The 20,221-nt window shown below is 39.8% G+C and overlaps 1 protein-coding gene across 1 annotated transcript in view; it reads left to right on the top strand.

Moving 5' to 3' along the window:
- COL25A1 (collagen type XXV alpha 1 chain) overlaps positions 1-20,221 on the top strand; it is a 329,639-nt gene that overhangs the window by 223,886 nt on the left and 85,532 nt on the right. Inside the window, exons 6-10 of the mRNA XM_072863100.1 lie at positions 37-63; positions 229-255; positions 11,260-11,319; positions 13,137-13,244; positions 17,103-17,138. Of these exons, the coding sequence (XP_072719201.1) occupies positions 37-63; positions 229-255; positions 11,260-11,319; positions 13,137-13,244; positions 17,103-17,138 (258 nt within the window). The remainder of the gene's footprint in view (positions 1-36; positions 64-228; positions 256-11,259; positions 11,320-13,136; positions 13,245-17,102; positions 17,139-20,221) is intronic.

Genomic DNA, 20,221 nt, shown 5'->3' with positions numbered 1-20,221 from the left:
GTATCAGTAATTCATCTTTGCTTCTGTTTCTTTCAGGGCCCTCCTGGTCCAAAAGGCGAGAAGGTGAGTTGATGTATGGGTGACACTTACAAGGTGAATGGAAAGCCCTCCCAGCATGAACTAAAGAGACCGTTTGTATTGACGCAGTGTAATGTTAGATTATGTAAGAGAGCTGGGTAGCACACAGATGCTGTGTTAAACCTATCATCTCATCTTTCCACTTTGCAGGGAGATCAAGGTGATCAGGGCCCTCGGGTAAGCATCTTAAAAAAAATGTTACACTTCCCCTTCGCTGAGTAGGCAATTAGTCTTTAGTGCAAAACTAAATTAAATACACTGTCTGAGCTAATTATGCTTATTAGCTGCATTTACCCTGCATGTTGAAGTAAGTGTCTGCAGGACGGTAATACTGAACATGACCAGATAGTGTCTGGGAAGATTTGAGTGACAATAGTAAGTAATGCATTAAAAAACACAATTTCCATTATGGGCGAAAGCAGGTTTCACAGTGATTTTGCTCTGCTGTATAAAAGCTGGCTTTCCTAACCAAACCTTTCAGTTTCCCCAGCAATGTTTTCACGCCTTGCATGGGCTCCCACAATGCAGAGGGCCGGTGGGTTTCTAATAAATGTACTTCTACTTTTCCATTTCGTGTAAAATGTATCTAGTAGTTAGTGGATTATAAACAACTATAATGTATGCATGTATTAGCTCTTTTTCCTGACTTGTATGTATTTAGTATTTTTAATAATAACAATATTATCACCTCGTAAATACATCCAGACAGTTAGACAGAACATGGTTTAGTTGTGGAAATATAAAGGTTCTTTTAATTTTTAAATATCATGCTTATTTTAACAGAGAAATAGAGGAATACAGGGGTGAAAGTTCAGGTAGATTGGCTGTGCCAGTTCATTCTTCTTTACATCTGTGCTTCATTAGAAAATATTTGGTTACATTGTTCTGATGGTATAGTGACTCTCTTCAGTTACACATTTATAAATTTTTCCAGAACAGCATGTTCCATGGATTTTTTTTCTGTCAACTATGTTAAGTATTTTGAATTTGCAATTTTATTTTATTCTACTATTTTCTTTCATTTTATTTTATTTTATTTTATTTATTTTATTTTACTTTTTGCAGTCACTAAGATTATCTAAAGTAACAACATGCTTTTATAGCTGAATTTGGTGTTGATGCTACCAGTGTTGTATTACCTACAGGGTTCAATTAGGTGTCCTGTTATGCTTGGTGATATGAGTGCACATTATAAAGACAGAGGCCTATTAGTGAACAGCTTTAAATATGATTTCAGTTGAAGCTCAAAAAGAAGAATTGGGAAACTATTTAAAGAAATACAAAGGAAGTAGAGAGTAACAATGTGAGGAACATGTTTTATCTAGGCTAACTAATACACGGACTGAAGGTTCTAAAGAATGTAAAAATTTCCTTTTAACTTCTAAGCAAATTTATTATCTCTCAGAAGCCATGCTGGGCTGTATATTTTGGCTGGTTCTATGCTACAGAACCTCATGGAGAACATGAGGAGGGAGGGCAGAGGAGGAGAGTGGAGCAGTGCCTGTGGCTTAGGAGGGAATGCTCCGTCCAGAAAGCATAAGTCAGAGGTCTGTGCATAGGTGCTTGCACTAAGTGACCTTACATTCAGAAGAACTGGTGTTTGGTTCAGAACAGGAGAGCAAATTTGACAGAGGTATCAGAGAGGGATACAGTAGCAAATAAATATGGAAAAGCAATGTTGTAAAGAGTATTACACAGCTGAGGATAAGAATCTGGAATTATGAGTGTTGGGGAAGTTTCCAGGGAAACACCCAGAGGTCTGAACACAGCAAACCAAATGAAGTGGTATCAACACAAGGGAATGATGGTGCTATTTCTTCTCATAGTGGCATAAAATGGGAAAGCAGGACGGTTTTGGAGGGAAAGTAAAGGTGCCAGAGCCTCCACTGGTCCAGAAATCTTGGCAAAATGTTGGAGGGATGTAAGAACTAGGAAGTGATTAAGCATGTGTGGCTTTCAGTCCCTGGGCTTGGAAGTGTTGGCAATACCCAATAAGAAGATGCAAGTTTGTTCAGTGCTACCTTGTAGGTGGAATATCTGCTACACAGAGACTGTTGTGTCCCACTTTGCCAAGACATACCCCCTATACTGGAAGGCAGTAGAGTCCTCACTGGACCATAAAAATCATGGTTATGGCTACTTTGTGGTTTTGGTAAATCAAGTGCAGCTAAAAAGCAACAAATATCCAACCTAAAGAATTCACGGTTAAGGACATCACAAAGTTACATCTGCAGCAGCAGCTGGCAGTTGATACTGAATTCTATATCTGAATACAGAAAAGGAATTGAATAAGGTCAGCAGTAGAGAGGAAGAGGTGGTGAATAGCACCTTGTGGGCTAGCTGAACCTTCATTGATTGTTTAGTCAATGCATATTGTAATAACGTACCTCTTTTTCAAGTATATGGGTATCATTTAGGTAATTTGCCCAGTCTTGTTGGTTTTCCCTTTATCTTTTTTGAAGTGCGTCTGAATGTGTTCTGTAGCAGCTTCTCCTTTTTTGCCTTGTGTATTTCACAAGTAATAAGTACTACGAAGCCTCTGACCAAATTATGCTTCATGGTACAGCAGTTATCTCTTCTGATGGCTGTCTTCAGGGTGAATCTGCTCAACTTGCTGTGCCAGGGGATTTACAATATAATTAATGGAAATTATATGTGTAAGCCAGTCATGCACCAAATGAAACTAAACCCATTTAAACCTGGTTGGTTACCTTTGCACACAGTTTTCCATCACTCCCTATGTAAAATAAATGGTTTTGGAGATAGTACCATACAGTATTATTTTAGAGAAATATTGTACCTGAAAGTGACTGTGGGATGACATCAACATTTGGATTTGACAAGTTTGCAGACAGACTGGATATAATATCAAAAAGTGATGGACATTTTAAACCTAATTCATCTTTTACAGATAAGGAGCCTGAAGCTTCTTTGTTTTTATATTTTTAAATATTGGTTTGAAACTAGGCAGCCTGAAGTTTCTTTGTTTTTATATTTTTAAATATTAGTTTGAAACTAGCATTTGGCTTAGCAAAGATTTTTATTGTTCCAAGTCATTTTTATGACTGAAATTTCAAAATGACCCTTATTCTTTATAAAAGCTGCTTTCTTTCCTCCAGGCATTTTCATCAGTAAAAGAAACCAAAATAAAATGTAAAGACTGTCCAGGTCAAGATGAGACCTTAAACTTTTAAAATCCTGCTGAAATGAAAAGAAAAATATTTGTGAAACAAGAAACTGTTGCTTTCTGTCCCCACCCAAGTTTTCACCTTGGGCCTTGAGATTTTTGAGAGATCCTTCTTTCTGAAATAATTTCAAAACTGTAAAAACAGTAATCAGTTATCTTGAAACTTCACAGTCACTGGACATGTTGAGTATATACTGAACTGCTTTGAAGTTCAGGTTTTCTTGAAAATATCTTCAATAAATTAATTAGTAGGAACCCGACCCTGCAAATACTGCCCAGAAGTCAGGCACTTGTATTTTTAGAATAATGGGTCTGATTTCTTTTGTCTTTTTTTAAAGTATCTGAGGGGTTTTCTTAAGTATTCAGAAGTAATCTGCTGATCAGTCTCTTCCATCATACAGAGATGGTATAAGGGCTCTAGTTCATAACGCCATGTGGCTTGATCTACTTATGCCCATACTGCTTGTAGAAAATGTGAGCCACAACAACATTCCAGTAGTGTGAGTGATGCTGAAATTCATGCCCTGAATGTGAGTTTGAGCAGCAGGTTAATATAGCTTTTGGTCATGTGAGACCACAGACAAGGTACTGGTGGATGTATTCAAAAATCCTGATCTTATTTGAAGAAATTTTTTGATCTCTTTACATATTTTTAGATCAGATCTCTACTCATTACTCTAAAGTTCTGGTAGACTAAGCATTTAGGTCAAATGCAGAACTCGCTTTCTGCAATACCAGTGTAAGAAACAGTAATGTTAGTAAATCTTTTGGATGCTTTTCTTTTTGTAGAGGACATGGCTTCATGACATGTCCATGGAGATTTGCATTACTGTACTGAGCCATGACAAAATTAAAAATGATGGCTTTTACCCTGTGGACTATTAGAATAAATGCTTACGTCAGTCCACTGCTCGGTTCCAGTTGCTCAGCTCTACCCCAGTTTAAAAAAAGCCTTTGAAGATTTCGTAATGGTAGGATTGCAAAGGATATATTGTCCAAGTAGAGATTGTACCCTGATTAATGGAAATAGATCTTCAGAGGTGAATGCTTGGGAATGGAACAGCTAGTACTGAGTGTCTTAATCAGTCTGTTCTCATCCTTCTGTAAATGACATAATAAATATCTTCTGTCCTTTAGTTCAGATACATGAGAGATTCCTTGTTTATCAGGTCTACAAATCATCAGCTAGCAGCTACCTTTAAATTGGTTTTGGTCTAGGTACAATGAGAAACCACCCAGAAGCCATACTTAAGTATTTCCATAAAATTATTTTCTCCTTTTGGTATGTGTAAGTAAAGTTTCCTAGCAGCTGGATCTGCACAGAACTGATAACAACTCTAAAATATCTTCAGCAGAAGAGATTAAGTTCTAGAAAAGAAAGGTACTCAGAAGCTTATTTTACTGTGTTAACCTTTATTGACTTGAAGATTTAAAAGGTTCCTTGTGTACGGTTAAAACAGTTAGGTTCGGGTAGTGATGTAATGTTCTTTCCTACTTAACCCTTTCCCCTTCCCTGTTTACTTTTAATACATTTGCTACTTATTTGCTGCCCACTAGAGAGAAATCCTTGTTTTACGATAGAAATTTTGCAGTTTCTACTCTTCTGTGATGGCAAACTATTTAAAAACTATCTAATATTGACAGAAATTGTCCTGGAAGCAGTCTATTTACTGAAATAACTAAATACAAATACGTGTGTATATATAGATATAAGCTATCTTTTTAAACTGAAGCATTGCTTCACTTGTTACATTATAGACACAACTTTTATAAACTGTTCCATATTATTAGTTAATATGTTTCTAAGGAATATATATTAAATATTTTGGGCCTTCTCCTGCTCCTACTGACAATAAATGGAAAACCTATATTCATGTCATTAGAATCCGTACCTCATTCATAAATCAGAAAATACTAGTTACTGAGTGATGATTAAACTATGATCATTAACTTTTCACCCTCTTTTAAAGCTACCATATTTTGTATTATGTTTCATTCAAAGGTTGGCACTTTTGTTTTGAGAAAGGAACAGATTTGCTTCGTGAAATAGATAGTAGTATATAAATTAATCTGTGCTCTTGGCCTCACCAAAAGCAAGACTCCATTTTTTGGAGGCATTGCTAACTGTAGCAAATGTAGGTAAATCAGTGATGTAATAAGCTTTGTTCCCAAACAGTGCATGCTGCTGATTTTTATCCTCATTCAACATCTTGTCAAAGCAAAAATGTATACTATTATAATCAGGGTATTATGTTAATTAAATATAATTTTACATAATTTAAACATATTCTGTTACTTTCTTCCAGGACTGTCCTTGATGATGTTTGATTATATCCTACTAAAGTTTCTTTTAGTTTCTTCTATAAATACGGCTCATGAAGTTTATCTGCCTTAATAGAAGGACTGTGTGGCTTTCATTAGCATAAATTAGCATTGTCCCCAGCTTTTTCTTTTCTGATTAAATACTCTTTGGTTTCATTTATATGAATATGCTATCAAAAGCTGCGGCAGTGGTGGTGATATAGTGATGGTATTCCCTTAAGTGATATTTTTATGTGTGTATAAAAGCATATTTTCTGGTTTACTATGTGTTACTTCAAACACATAGTACAAATACAGTACTGCTTTAAATTCCTGCTTTGCCAGTATGCCTACCCACGTAGTTGTTTCTTCTGTTATTAATTGTCCTGTGTAAGGAAAATTATAGTTCAGGTTATAAACTATATCTAACCACTGTTTCAAACTATACTCTTAGTGTGCCACAATAAGAAGGCTAAAAAACCATTCATGATTCCTTCTGTTAGCATAGCTTTCACCAAAGCAGCATCATTGAGAGTATTGCCGGATGTCTGGTTTAATGCCAATTTGTCTGTGAGAAGTTAATTTAACTTCTGAGACTTTGTTTCCTTATCTGCCAAAAGGCAACAGGGGTATTTACCTGCTCCATTCCTGGGACTAACTATCTGTTCTGCTTCACTAGTATTAGGCTGTTGTGGCTCCCCTGTTTTCCATTAAGCTAAACCAAGGGTAACAGGTTGGAGCAAGGTAACTCAGAGCTCTGTAACTAGAAGAGGTTAGGAAAGAACTCAGATCATACTGGCTGCCAACTTTGTCTGAAGCATTGGGACACTCCGACTTGAGATGTGCCTCCTTTCAGAGTTCACAGGAGCGTCCTTTTGGCTTTGGATGACTCTCCAGGGCCAAGATATGCCTTTGATGTTTGGCTCCTGAGGTTCCCCTGGGGAATGCAGAACAGCTGTGACACTCTAGAGAGTGCCACATACCTGCTCCCAAGACAAGGATGTTGTCATTCCTGTCTTAAGAACTAGGCAGTGCATGTCTTCACTCACCACCAGTTGGTTTGCATCTTGCCCCTTTTTAGTAATGCCAGAGGAATGGTGAGGAAGGAAGTCTCTGTACATCCTGTTCCTTTTTCTACAGCCCTGCCCCGTGACTGAGAAAACATCATGTAGTTGTTTTGTCTCAAACTGCAGCTGTCCCACAAAAGTGCTGCAATACTGAATGCTTGAGTTAGAGCAATTTGATCGAAAACAACTTTTTAAAAATATTTCATCCAGTCCTAAGTGCCTTGAACCACTTACCTGCTTCACATAACTGCAGTGGTTATACAATTTGAAGAGAAACATAAGCCAGGACAGAAGATTTTTGCTGTGAGAACCGACTTGGTTTTGGAGAGGACCAACTCATCTTGAAGTTAACTGGATGCCTACCGCCAGTTTCAGTGAGAGTAGTAGGTTTGCCTTCAGGAAGGATATTTTGTGATCACTCATCAGAACTCGTAACTGAGTTGTGTGGAAAAGATATTTGCCTCACTGAAAATTCATCTAATACTAGGACCAAAATAGAGAAATTTTGTTCATTTTGAGTGTAGTGTCAGGTAGAGTTCACTGTGAAAGTACAGAGGTCATTATAGAAAATAACACTTTTATAATGATCCTTTTTTGCTAGTTCTTAAACATTACAGTTTTATTATTTTAATACAAAGTCTGAATTGTTACATAATGTATTCAAATTAATACTCTCTGCTGAATGATTGCCTAAGTGAATAGAAATTTCTGGATCCTCGTCTTGTTGCGGTGCACTGTTTTAGTTAGCAGATTTGATGATGGAGAAAGCAGCAGTTATGATAAAAGGGATTATATAAAAGAGCTCCTGCTGAGAGTCCGTGGCACCGTAGGGGGTGATACCGAACACTGTATTCCCCAGGGCAGGTACAATAATTAGCTGCAGGACTGGCACTCGGTCCGAAGGATTAATTAGAACTGGAGGTGGTGTTGGGGGAAGGTAAAGCAGCCATAAAGAGTGTCAGGATCACTCTGGCCTGAAGCCTGTGTGATTTGATGTGAAATAGCAGCAGCTGGCTGTAACCTTAGGAAGTGCAAGTGAACAGCAGGTGGTAATTCCTGTCTCATTTACCATGTCTTCACAGGAACATGTAAACTTGTGCAGCTTGGGTTAATGACAGGTCAGAAGGAAAATCCTAAGGAGGACTGCGACATTTAGTTTACTAAGCAAATGCAATACTCAAAATGGAGTGTACGCAGCATAGTGTAAAACCAGTAATGCTGTTGCTTAATGTTATTATACTTGCCATATGACAAGGTTATGATGACCTTATTATATTGACCTCATGTAGACCAATGAACAAATCTGAGGGTATTGTGAAAAATCTAGGACTGCTAGTAGGAATTACATCTTTGAAGGCTGTGATGGATGTAACAGGAGAACTATTTCATCTAAGTAAAAAATCAGACAGAGGGAACGATATGATGTTCCGGCATCCTTCGGTTTTCTCAGTAGCCATTGTATGGGGACGAGTAGGCTTTATGTACATTTCCAGGTAGGTAAGCAGGGCGCTGCATTATGCAGTCACATGCCTGTTAGCCTCCACCAAACATCATGTTTTGCTTGGCATTTGGGCAAAAATTGCAGTGAGGCATGCCACAAATGTGCTAATTTAGAAATCGTAACCAGCTAGCATTTCAGGGTGAGCTTGAGTTGCTGTCAGCAGAGGAATTTAGTGGGCCAGTGGTCGCTGTTGGTCACTGTAGTGTTTTATATTCTGTGAGGGCCTCCCAGGGTGTAGAACAAGAGCCCTTCCTATGTGCAGTTCAAGAATCAAACCAAATAAAGAGAAAATTGAGTAACTTTGAATCCATCGTTGAGAACAGCTTTAGATAGAGAAAAAATAAAACAGATCTAGGGGATATTTGTGGCTATATTTATAGCAGAGTGACAGGAAAGGAAGAAAACTCATTTTGTGGGACGGATAGCTCTTTTTATGCCTTTTTAGAAGCTCATTGTGTGCCAACATTATCTTTCATGGATGCCAGAAGATGCAATGCCTCCTAAAGCCTCCCACGCATGCGAAAACTATGCACCCATTATAGTTTCTTTGTTGGGTTCCATTTAATATTCCTGTGTTTCTGGCTCTCTCCAAATATGCATGTTACATATGGGGAGATAGTCCAGGTCCAAGCTGGCATTGCATGTCTCTGACCATTAGGTCTGAGATTATGCCTGCTTTGGGCAAAGGAAAGAAAGCTTTATCCTACTTGGGAACAAGCTGAAAGAAGTTACTAAGCCACTGATGGAAGAATGGGGTTGTCCCCTTTTCTCATGTGTTGTTTATATAGGCAGAAGACTGCAGTACTGATAGCTACTCTTAAACTTGCCTGTATAGTGTTGGGAAGCATTGAGAATGCTGGGGCTGGACGGTGAAGTGCCCTATGTAAATGTTTTTGTGTGGAGCTACACAAAACTTTCAAAATTCTTTCATTTATTCTCAAGGAAAAAAAAAAATATTTCCTGGCAAACCAGTATATTTTCCAATTAAACCCCTTTCTTAAATAATTCTTAGCTCTCCTTTGTGATCAAGATGAAATAAATCAAAACTAATATGAGGTTTGAGTTTCCACTTTTTAAAATGTCAAATTGCAAATATGCTACATTTAGAGGTAACTGAACATTACTGTGCTGTAATCCTAAAGGCTGATGAGTAAAAATGAAGTTGTTAAAATATTTTCTGTTTATCCCTTTTTTTAATAAATTAGATTTCAAGTTTATTGCTTGCTACTCAGATTTTAGTTCTTTTGTAGGTTTCTTGTTTGTACTCATTTCCATTACATGGGTATTGTAGTTTTATCTAGAAGAGGAATGGACCACATGCACAGCAGGGCTAATGAGTCACAGATGTAAAGATTCTGGCAAGTTACCATCTAATAACTTGTTTAACTTATATTCCATAATAAGATAAATGCAAATTTGATACATCTGTTTTCTAAATGATGTATCATTCCAGTCTTAGCAGTGTCTCAGGAGTGAGTTTCTTTAAATGTTTGGAGTTCTAGCCTTTTTTGGTTTTGTTTTCTTTTTATTTGTTTCTCAAGAGGAGATTTCAGGTCACCGAGCAATGCAGTTAGCCACACCACAGTTTGTCAGAACGAAGTGGGAAGGCTGGTAAAACTCCCACTGGCTTTATGGGATCCTCTTACAGGGTCTCGGCTTCCTTGTCTCATGGGTGTGTATCAGGAATAAAGCTGCCGAACGCAACTCAAAGGTGCTAGCGAAGGACAAACGTGCATCAGAAAGTTACTCTGCCTTCTTTTGTAAAGACCAGCGTGGTCTTTGTGATCTAGAGGATCTCTGATGTGACTGCATGTGGAGATGAATAGAGCAAATAGTTGCCACGTCAAAAGAATCTGCCGCAGCCGAGAGACCTGGCAGGCTGCTGTTGCCTGTTGGCGCTTTCAACCAGGCCGCCTGGGCTGCAAAGGGCTTGTGCACTACAGCAACGTGGGTTGCCCTGGCAGAGCCTTCATGCAGGACTTCTTGGAAGCCGCCTTGTCTGGCAGCCAGAGCCAGGCGCAGCCTTCCCTTTTGGAGGTGCCAAGCTGCAACCCTGCAGCCGTACGCTCCAGGCCTCACAGAGGGGCTGTGCCACCGGCTCCACCTCACAGAGGTGGCACGTGTGCGTGCATGCATGTAGAGAGCTTAGAGCTACCAGACTATATTTTATTCTGTGTTCCTCAGCCTGATGTCTCTCCCCCATTGATCAAGCCTCTGCTTCAGACAGTGTACTATGCTAAGGGCAAGGAGAGGACTTGGGGATTTCTTTCTTTACGAGTTCAGTGCTCAACTGTATAAGGTTTCAGCTTTATCAGAAAGTCTAATTCGCACCCTACAAGGCAGCACAAGAAAGGTGTTGAACCGAGAGCCACATTCACCCCTTGTATTGTCACAGCAGGTCACGATTACCACACTTCTTTTTTGTACCAGTACAGTACAAGTTCTGCACATGTTGATAGAGTAGGATATGAGAAACCATATGCAGCATACAGCGCTTGGGGGGGGGGGGAGGGTGTGGAATTTTGCCCTGGATATGAAAATGCTGCTATGTATGTCTTGAAAACGTTGACCTTGGCCATTCCAGACTACCCAAGATCTAGCAGTAGATTGTTGTTCAGTGTTTATACTTGTGTATGTACTACCAGTTTATGTGCTGAATGTCATATGTTAAACAGAACATGAGGAGCAGGATGTTAACTATACAAAGCGTTTCAAAATCCACCATCACTGCTGTCAAGTTCTGCAGCAATCCTGAGCAAAGCTTTCTCTGTAGCTCTCTTGAAGTGCTGTAGCACGTTTTAATTGAAAATGGCACAGTCATCTGCCAGCTGATAGTCTAACAACTGTCAAATGATCATAACAATTTATTGTAATTTTAAGGAAAGTCACCTCTGTGGGACTGGCTCTTCTAAAATCTCTTGATATTCTTGTTGTAAAATAACCACCTGCATCTGCAGTGTAGTGCAAACCTAACTCTGTTTCCCATATGACAGAGAGGCTGTTTCCTGTCAGTAGGCAATATGGGGTATACTAAACATAGTGTTCGTTCTGTTTGTCTGTTAGTAAATTGTCTCTGTGATGTTTGTGTTGTGCTGTTTTGGTACCATGTTGTGCTGTGTCCCTAGGGTCTGCCAGGCTTCCCCACAGTCGCTGCTCTGCACAGTAATCAGATCCTCACCGTCAAGGTTTGTGGCTGACACGTACCTGTTCAGTCAGGTCTCTCTGTATCAGCATAAAAGTGCACATGAAAAATTGTTTTTACCATGGGATACCAATGACTCCTTATGGTGGACCTAAGACAACCCTCACCGCCTTTGCATTGGTATAAGTACTCCTGATGCCAAGCATGGGATCAAATCTATAACTGTGTACAGTGTTGCCCCCGGCAGCACCCACATTCTGTGTGATCTTGGTCAGTATTTTATTTTCAGATGAGAATTGTCTGTAGCTCTGCTTCCCTGAGGCATGCAGGAGTGTGGAAAATGTCAGTGAACTCTATACTGGTTACATATAGAGTCAGCTATTTGTGTTAGATATCAGAGGTTTAATCTGAAAGCGCATTTGCAAATTAAGCAGGAAGGATTGAAGCAATCTGGTCAAGTTGGAACTCCAGTCCTTATTAAAATGACACCATTCTTCATGGCACGATATGCTGGTTAGAACATCTGACTGAAAGCTGAACTGGTGCTTTGTCTCTAGAAGCTTTGCTGAAAGAACAGCGTATAAAAATACTGATTTTTAGAGCCCAGGTAATGAAAAAATTACTACAAGTGAAGAATTCTCACAGGAAGTCTGGGGAGAAAAAAGTTACACAGTTAATTCATTGTATATGATGAATTCATAAAGTGGTATGTCCTGTGCATTAGAGGTCAATTTCTTCAAAAGAGAATGCACAGTTTCTGTCAGGCAGAAGCACCGGTTTATATTACTTTAGCTATTACAAATCTAATGAATATGTCTCTATTTCTTTCTCGGGCCTTCTGATGTCTATTCTTCAATTTTCTCATCTCTGACCTTCAACCTTTGACCTCACCTGCCTGATCAGATGGTGTTCCCTAAAATCAATCATGGGTTTCTCTCTGCTGATCAGCAGCTCATTAAACGCCGCCTCATTAAGGTAGTGCTTCATCTCACTGGAGTCTGGTTCTTCTTTACATTCAGTTTACTCTTTGCTGGACCTTTTTGTCAGATGCCTTCTTATAGCAGGTTGTTCATTTGAAAATGTTTTGGAATGAAGCGATTGTTAGTGATATTAACAATTAAAAGTCTATGGGTAGCTTTGCTAAATGATCCACGTTTAAGGTGCAGTCAGCTTTTTTCAGTGGTTTGCAGTGGTGTGCTGGAAATTATAACTTGAGCACCATTTTTTGGTGTCTTTTTTTTTAAAGAGGAAGGTAATATGTTTTGGCAACTCTCTTGAAAGTTGGCTTTTACAAATTAATAGCTATAAATCATGAAGGGAGTTAGCTAATTGTCACTATAAAACAGCTCCCCAAAACAGATGAAAAATTATGTACAACTTTGTGGAAAAGCAGTTATTTTCCATGCTCATTTTTTAAATCTATCCATGCATCATTGAGGGGCTTGGAAAATCGCTGTGCAAACTGTATATTCTTACACGCAACTTTTCTTTTTTACCTCAGCTTTGTTATGATTATGCCAATTGTGAAGCAAACAGCTGCTTATTGAAAACAGTTACTTGCTCTGGAAAACTGGATGAGTAAAATATTGCAAGGCTACCCCAAATTTTGGCTTATGTCCTGTGGTCGGACAAGCAGTTTAGAATTTGAGCTTTCTGCTCTGTGGCTGATTGCACTGGACAGATATAACCCCTGGTCTTCAAGGCAAAGTGCAGTCTCTGCCATAAGCAGTCAAGAAGCCACTGTCCAGCTCATGGCTGCTTCTTCCAGCCTGTCTTGCGCTCTTTCTGGGTAAATGAATGTCTCTTTGTGTGGGTGATGCCTCTAAAGCAAACTTCTGATGAAGTTTTTTGATGATTTAGGGGGACCAAGGACAAGCTGGCCCCCCTGGGCCTCCAGGGCCACCAGGACCCAGAGGACCCCCAGGAGATACCGGCAAAGATGGTCCTCGCGGGATGCCTGGCATACCGGTGAGTTAGTCTGTTGCTGTCGTGGTGTCCAAATTCCTCTCGAGTGTGTGCTAGCTCAGTTTGCTCAGGTTCAAAGATGTTTTCTGAGGTAAGATTGGCAAGAAAGGCATGTGGAAGCTGAACCACAGGCAGATTTCATGGTGTACCTGAAGTCCCTCACACACAGAACAAGTTCATAGCAGGGCCAAGAGTAACACCTAGGTTCCTTGCCTCCCACCCCTGACAGTTTCCCTGCACATTCTAAGGTTTCTCAGTTGCTCACTGATGTTTAATAGCTGCGTGCGGAGGGTCTGCCCCACTCCACAATTAGCAAACGTTTCTACTCAGACTTCGAGATAAAGCTGAATTTGAGATGTTGTAGCGTGGCTGGGCTTGACTTCTTGCTTCTTAATGATTTAGCCTCAAAAATCATGGAATTAAAGTAACAAACTGCTAAAAGCTGCCCAGAGTACGATGAAGTTTGGAGTCAGATTCTGCCATCTTTGCACAAGTAGAACAGTACCATTTTCTTTGGCTCGTCCCCTGTATTTCATTAGAACACCCAGCAGAATCCAGTATATTGCTTATTGTTTGTTTTAGGCACAGGATCAGACAGCAGATGCATAAACGCAGGACTTTTTTTTTTTTTTTTTTTAGCAAAATATGAGTATGGTTTTAGCTTTATATTTTGCAGCCTCCTTAATTTGCATTCTTTTGAAAGAAGTACCACTCTTTTCATCATGAATGCCACTGTGTTATCAGTGTGGAAACGGAATCACAGAGAAGGAGACGAGACAACTGAAATGCCACAAGTGCAGATGCACACCCCCCCCCCCCATGATAAGTAAAGATCACAGCCGAGAGGGCACATAGGGAACTAGCAAGGTGAGGACCAGCACTGGAAACAGAAACAGGTTTTTTGAAGAAAAAGCGTAGCTCATTATTTGGAGCCAGGACAGGAAGGCATAAAATTTCCATGCAGAGCCTTTTTAGGTAAAACCAAGAGAGAAAATATCTATACTTCTATTCTGGCCCTATTCAGGTTGCCTCATCTGAAATTGTATTAACTGTACAAATATAACATAACATGATGATAACAGTAAGGCTCTGCTAAAATTTCCTGTGAAAATCCAGCAAGGCTTGGCAATTAAGGCCTGCAGTACTCTAGGGTTGCTTTTGTTGATGTTGCTTTTTGCAGTCTTGGGGGTTTTTTACCACCATTGCCCTTATAAGTTCTACCTCAAGTTTATGAAAGGACAAAAGTCTGTTGCTTCCATTGCGATGCTCTACTTTGACACCTACTCCTTTCTTGTTAGTCCTGCAGCACATCAGGCTTTGGGCCTCATCTGGGCCTCTTGTGTTCTTTTAATGTGGTAAAATTGACTGCAGTCAGCAGAGTTGTTTCTGGTTTGATGTAGTGAGGGTGAGAGTGAAACCAGAACCCATTTCTGACTGCAGTGATACCATTTTTATAATTCATGTACAAAAGGCTAGGAGAATCAGCCGGTGTTGCTGATTACAACGTGACTGTGTGTTGCTTGGGGTTTTGTGCTTCTTGGCAAAGGGAACATTACTGTTTCTTATAACAGGAAAGTAATGCATTTCATGCAATGAGGTCATTCAATTTTATAATAGTTCTGTAGTGATTTTGACTTTAGATGGCAAGAGAGAGTTTCTTTTTATAGTTTTTTAAGCTGTGGCTATCTTAAGCCCTATAGCATTATGGAAAATCAGTTCGTAATACTGCTTTAGAGTCAGATACAAACAAGCACTCAGATAGAAACCATCCAGATTGCTGACTGTTGTTACCGTCCTGCTCCTTGCTACTGTCCTGTACCCTCAGGTTAGTGTTGCTGATTCTCAAAAGGCTTGTTCCTCCATGGCTGTGTGATATACAGTCAAGCAGGAGAGCTGTAAAGGGAAAACTTAGCCGAGAGCTAGTGACAGCTTTGTATTTTTAAAAGGCTTGCGTGGACCTTTGAGCTAAAGAGATGAACAACAAAAGAATAGCCGCACTGTGTTATGAGTTGCAGCATCACAGAGCTATAGGAGGAAGTCCTTACAGTGGTCAACCACCATTAGAAGGCAGTTATTTTCTCTTTTGCAGTGCTAGGCAAAGCAGGGGCTTCGCTTCCAGCCTGTCCTTCTCAAGCAAGGAGCTTTACAATCACCAGAGCTATAAGATGATGTTTTGGCCCTTGCTTTGCCCCATGCCCATACACTTGCTGTGTATCCCGAGAAAGTCAGGCAGCCAGGGTAGCAAGGCACGGGGAGCAACTCCAGCAGCCACCATTACTTCTCTTCCACAGTGTAGCAGGGTTGAGGAGCAGCCTGTGTGCCCACATGTCTCCATTTGTGTCATCACCACCTTGCATCCCAGAAGTGTGCATCCTGTTACAGATACTTAAAGCTTCTAGAGATGAAAATGTGTTGGTTTCTTGGGCAGGAAATCTTTAGAGCTGAGGAGGTAGAAATCTTAGGGAGATGCTGTTGGGCCTATTGCCAGCAGAGAGAGCACTAAGGAAGAGTAGGGGTGTAAGAAAGGGTTGTGCAGCCTTCTGCTAAGCCTTTCTTTGGAAGTCAACAGAAGAACCTGTTGGAACCAGAACATACTTGCCTTCCTACAGAGCGATACCTAGAATAGATGCCTTCCCTTTGCATTGTGCAGACACCAGCACAAACACTTCAAAATTTTAACACCTCCAAAAAGAAGTAAAAGAATGAAGTTTTTTGTGGGTAATAAGACAACAGATAATACACATTTTTGAAATTATTTCACCATTATTTCCCGATGTTTATGGGGATATGTTGATGCTCACTTCAGGCTGTGTGATTGCTGTATATGTAAGTTAGGAAGGCTTCAGTGAGCTGAGAAGTCCAACAAGTTTGGGTAATTAGCTGTCAGAAACCTGTGCCTGCATGGTTTCTCTCTCCTGGGTATCTCGGTGTGTTTGCAGATGCTACATGTTTGCTTCTGAATGCAATGTGCACATACCCAGAGAAGCAGTTCTGATTCTTTTTGTTTGCCAAGAACAACAACATCAGAATAGTTCTCATCAGTTTTTTGACAGGTTTTCTATTATGACAAAGCTGCTGAAGAAGATCCTGAAGCTGTGCTGATGCAACAGCACATGGACTGCCCTATACTCTGTTGGGTTTACAAGGGAGTGATCTATAAACCAGATCACTGAAATTATAGGAACTCTGTTTTTTGGATGGGTATTTTTAGCCCATATTGTATGACTGATATGTTTTACTGTCTCTACAGACAGTTGTATGTGTTCATATGGGAAGAAAGGGGAGAAGATAGATTCTGACTTTATGTAGAACTGTGCCCACAGAAAGAGAATACATTGGAAAAATGATGAGTTACTGTTTTGAAAGCCAATCCAGGTATTTAACAGCTGAGTAATTATTGCATGGCTTCAGAATACCAGTATTCCTGGGTTTAAGGAACATGATAATTTGCAATGGTAAGTTATGCCTGCTGATTGAGGTGATGACACAGAGCAGTAATTTTGGAATATGTAAACAGTGGGATTCAGCACATATGTGAAAATAACCTTTCCCTGTGTCCTTTAGCACCACTGGCTGGAATGGAATATTATGTTTGGAACCAAGGGGCAGAGTCAGGACACCAATACTTAACTGTTGCCTTGAAAACTATACCATTACATGATTGTGAAATAGTACTTTGCCTCTCAAAATGTCTGAGATTTGACCTACTATTTTAAAAAGCAAAAAAGTAATATATTTAATTTGCAGTCAGCTGCCATACCTGTTTAAGAATGGAATTTTTAAGATACTTTATTATTATGTAGAAAACTGAATTCGAGACATGTTACTGAAATTATTCACTCCTTTTTTGTTTATTTCAAGGGTGAGCCAGGAAAACCAGGAGAACAAGGACTGACAGTAAGTACTCTTCCAGTTTGCTAAGAAACTGCAACAGATACATGACATATACACTTTTTAAAACGTGAAATACCAAAAAGCTTTATAGCTGTGTATTTCCTAACATTCCTTTGTCGCAGACTAGTTGAAGCTTCATTTGTGAGGAAAACATGAGAAAGACAACGTCCTCTTTTTGCATACAGTCACCTGTCATATAAGGCCAACTTCTTTAAAGCTTGCAGAAGTAGAGGGCAATAAAACAGCTAGGGGTACAGCAAAGCAAAAAAAGAGCCAAGCCAGGTGTTCCCAGTTCCTGGCCCCCACTTATCACTGTCTCTGAAGTTGAGCTGTTTCCACCTTGACACCATTGAGCAGCACAAGAACCATCTACTTGTTTTAAGGGCCAAAATCCCAGCTGTCTCTGTGGCAATAGCTCTGGCCCTTTGCCTGATGGAACAGTGAAGACACAGCACAGCATACTGAAACTCTCAGAATATTCTCCTCCCCTGAGGTTTTGGTTTTTTCCTCTGTGTGTGTGTGAGAATGTAACAGCCAAAAGAATGCATTTTTTACAAATATTCAGATAGGGGAGTAGATGTTTTCTGTTGCATCAGGAACTAATTAACCCTATTCATTTGGAAGCAAATTGAAGCTCCACTGGTTGTAAATCAGCTTCAGCCACAGGGTAAGGCATCAGAAGTTTCTGCCTGTCACATATTCCCAGAACTGTGAAACATGCAGTGGTTTTTTTCCCTTAAGATCTCCTTAAACACTCATGGTCATTCTTATTTTTATGAGAGATGACAGAATTGTAGCCCGTGGCATGTGGTTTTGATTCCTGAATGCTTCTGAGGAGGAAGATTTTATGCTCAGCAATCAGTGCAGATATGATTGCTATCTGTTTGAATTTATGAAGTTTTAAACAGGTGTGATGATATTTTACCTTGACAAATTGCAAAACATTTTGAATTGACAAAATCCAATATCTTTTGGAAGAAAAAACTAAGATTCTGAGACTTGGCAATACCTCCTATGATCAGGCAGTTAAAGTCCTGTACTTTTTCATTTGGAGATAATGGTTTAACAAAACCAAAATCAAAGCCTCCCAAAGGTACCACCTAGTGTTTTAGCATGCTTCCAGGCTCTTCTTTGTTCTGTCCTTTTGGTTTCTGAGGGCCTGTTAATAATAGGTGCAATAGCTGGGAAGGGAGGGGGTTTTGTTTGTTTTGTTTTATTTGGAATATTCTCCTATTTGACCTCTGGACAAAACTCACTCCGATTCTGCAACAGTGTCTTCCTTCTATTCAAGACCAGATCTTCAGCGTCGCAGAATCCCTGAAGGCTTTTAAAGCAAAACATAGTCCGTCCCCTTTTAGTCTCCATGTTCAGAAGATTCCCACTGCTCTAAAGTAACCATCTGTGTGTAAGAACTAAAGAGCTGCTACTGATCTGTTTCTCTAAATGCAGGTGTGTTTAAATAGGGAGAAAAGGTGTTTTAAAAATCAAATCAGCAAGCTTGTGTTAGAGAAAGATCCCAGATTACATGAATTTCCAGCTCTAAATGCCTGCTCTAAAAGTCAGTCTGACAGCTTAAATGTTAGATTGTGTAGAGATCAAGTAAAGAGCATCAGAGTATCAGAGAGGTAATTAATTTCTTTTTATTCTTCTTGGTGCTTCTGACATATTCTTTATGCCAGTACAGATTTCCAGACTCTCCTCCCCGTGGAAAGTGCTACAATTATTCAGATGCTGTCTAGCTGCTTCTGACATCTTCTGTCATGCATTTCTGCACTCAGATACCTATTTCCATATTGGAAATTGAGACATTACTGCAGAAATGGCTGATTTCCCAACAAGTATGCTGTAAAATTGTGTTGCCAGAGAAAATAGGTATAGTTTGCTGTGGAGAACGCAGGTGTTTGCCTACCTGCAATTTTTTTTATTTTGCATTATCCACGTATTATCTTTTCAAAGTAAATGAAAATGGATATCTCTGCCCAGAGGAGCTCCTAGGTTAATTCTGCAGGAATTCTTTTGTAAGGACTTGCCTTGTTTCACACCAAGAGTCTGAAGTCCGAGTTAGCTTCCTGTTTTTTCTTCCTGATGAAATTGAAACTGTGAAGTTGATGGGTCCCATAAAGTACTACCAGTCCTGGTCTCACAGAGGTCCACTTGTTGGGGATGTACTGTGGTTTCCTACTTGACCACATATCCAAGGCCCTTTCCAGTAAGAAGCAAGTACTGTGGCATGTACTCTGGTTCTTCATCCAGGATGGAGGCAAGATACAGCCAAGGAGAGCACCAGATGCTGTGAAACAATCCCTACAGTTTGGATGTACTTGCTGAATATTGTGGAAGCTGAAGGCTATTTGTAGCCTATAGGATCACACTTTCAGCAGCTTTAAATCCCATGGTGCTGTTCAAGTGAAGAAGAGCTGCAAGCCTGTCCTCTAGATTATAATAACGGGGATAGAAGCTTTTCTCTTTCAAAAGTGTTTTAACACTTGTATTTGGTAACATCCCTTGGTATTTCTAGTTGAACAGGTTATTGCTAGAGCTGGTAAACTCAGTTTTAACCTGTGAACCAACAATGGCTCAGCTTGAAATTACTTAGTTTTCTATTTTTTCTTCTTACAAGATGTGGAATAAATTTCTTGAAGGGCACAAGGTAGTAGATAATCAGGTAACAGTGTTTTCCAGCTTGTGTCTCAGAACATACCACAAGCTCATTACACGTGTTGAGTAACTTGTGACCTACTCAAACAATGTGTGCCTTGATTCACAAAAAGTTGAAATAATTTTAATGCCTTTGGAGTTCTGGGAATGTTCATGTCCTCCTTTCAGTGAAATAGGAAATCCAGTGGCTCTAGTGAAGACGCGGCAATTGACTCCAACCGAGAATCTGCTGCCATGTTCTCCTCCATTTTTAATGAAGTTCTGTGTCAACAAAGAAAAAGAAAATCATGTTTCAGATTATGTTGTGAGAGAGGGCAGTAACAACCTTTCTCCCGGTCAGGCATGGGAGGTTTGCTTGGACCATATAGAGAGAATGACAATGTTTGAGTTCTCCGGCATGAGTTCTGCTTTGGCACGAGAGAGCTCAA

The sequence above is a fragment of the Ciconia boyciana genome, chromosome 5, assembly GCF_034638445.1.
Source record: "Ciconia boyciana chromosome 5, ASM3463844v1, whole genome shotgun sequence".
NCBI classification, from domain to species: domain Eukaryota; kingdom Metazoa; phylum Chordata; class Aves; order Ciconiiformes; family Ciconiidae; genus Ciconia; species Ciconia boyciana.
This window is presented reverse-complemented; position numbering and strand designations above follow the sequence as displayed.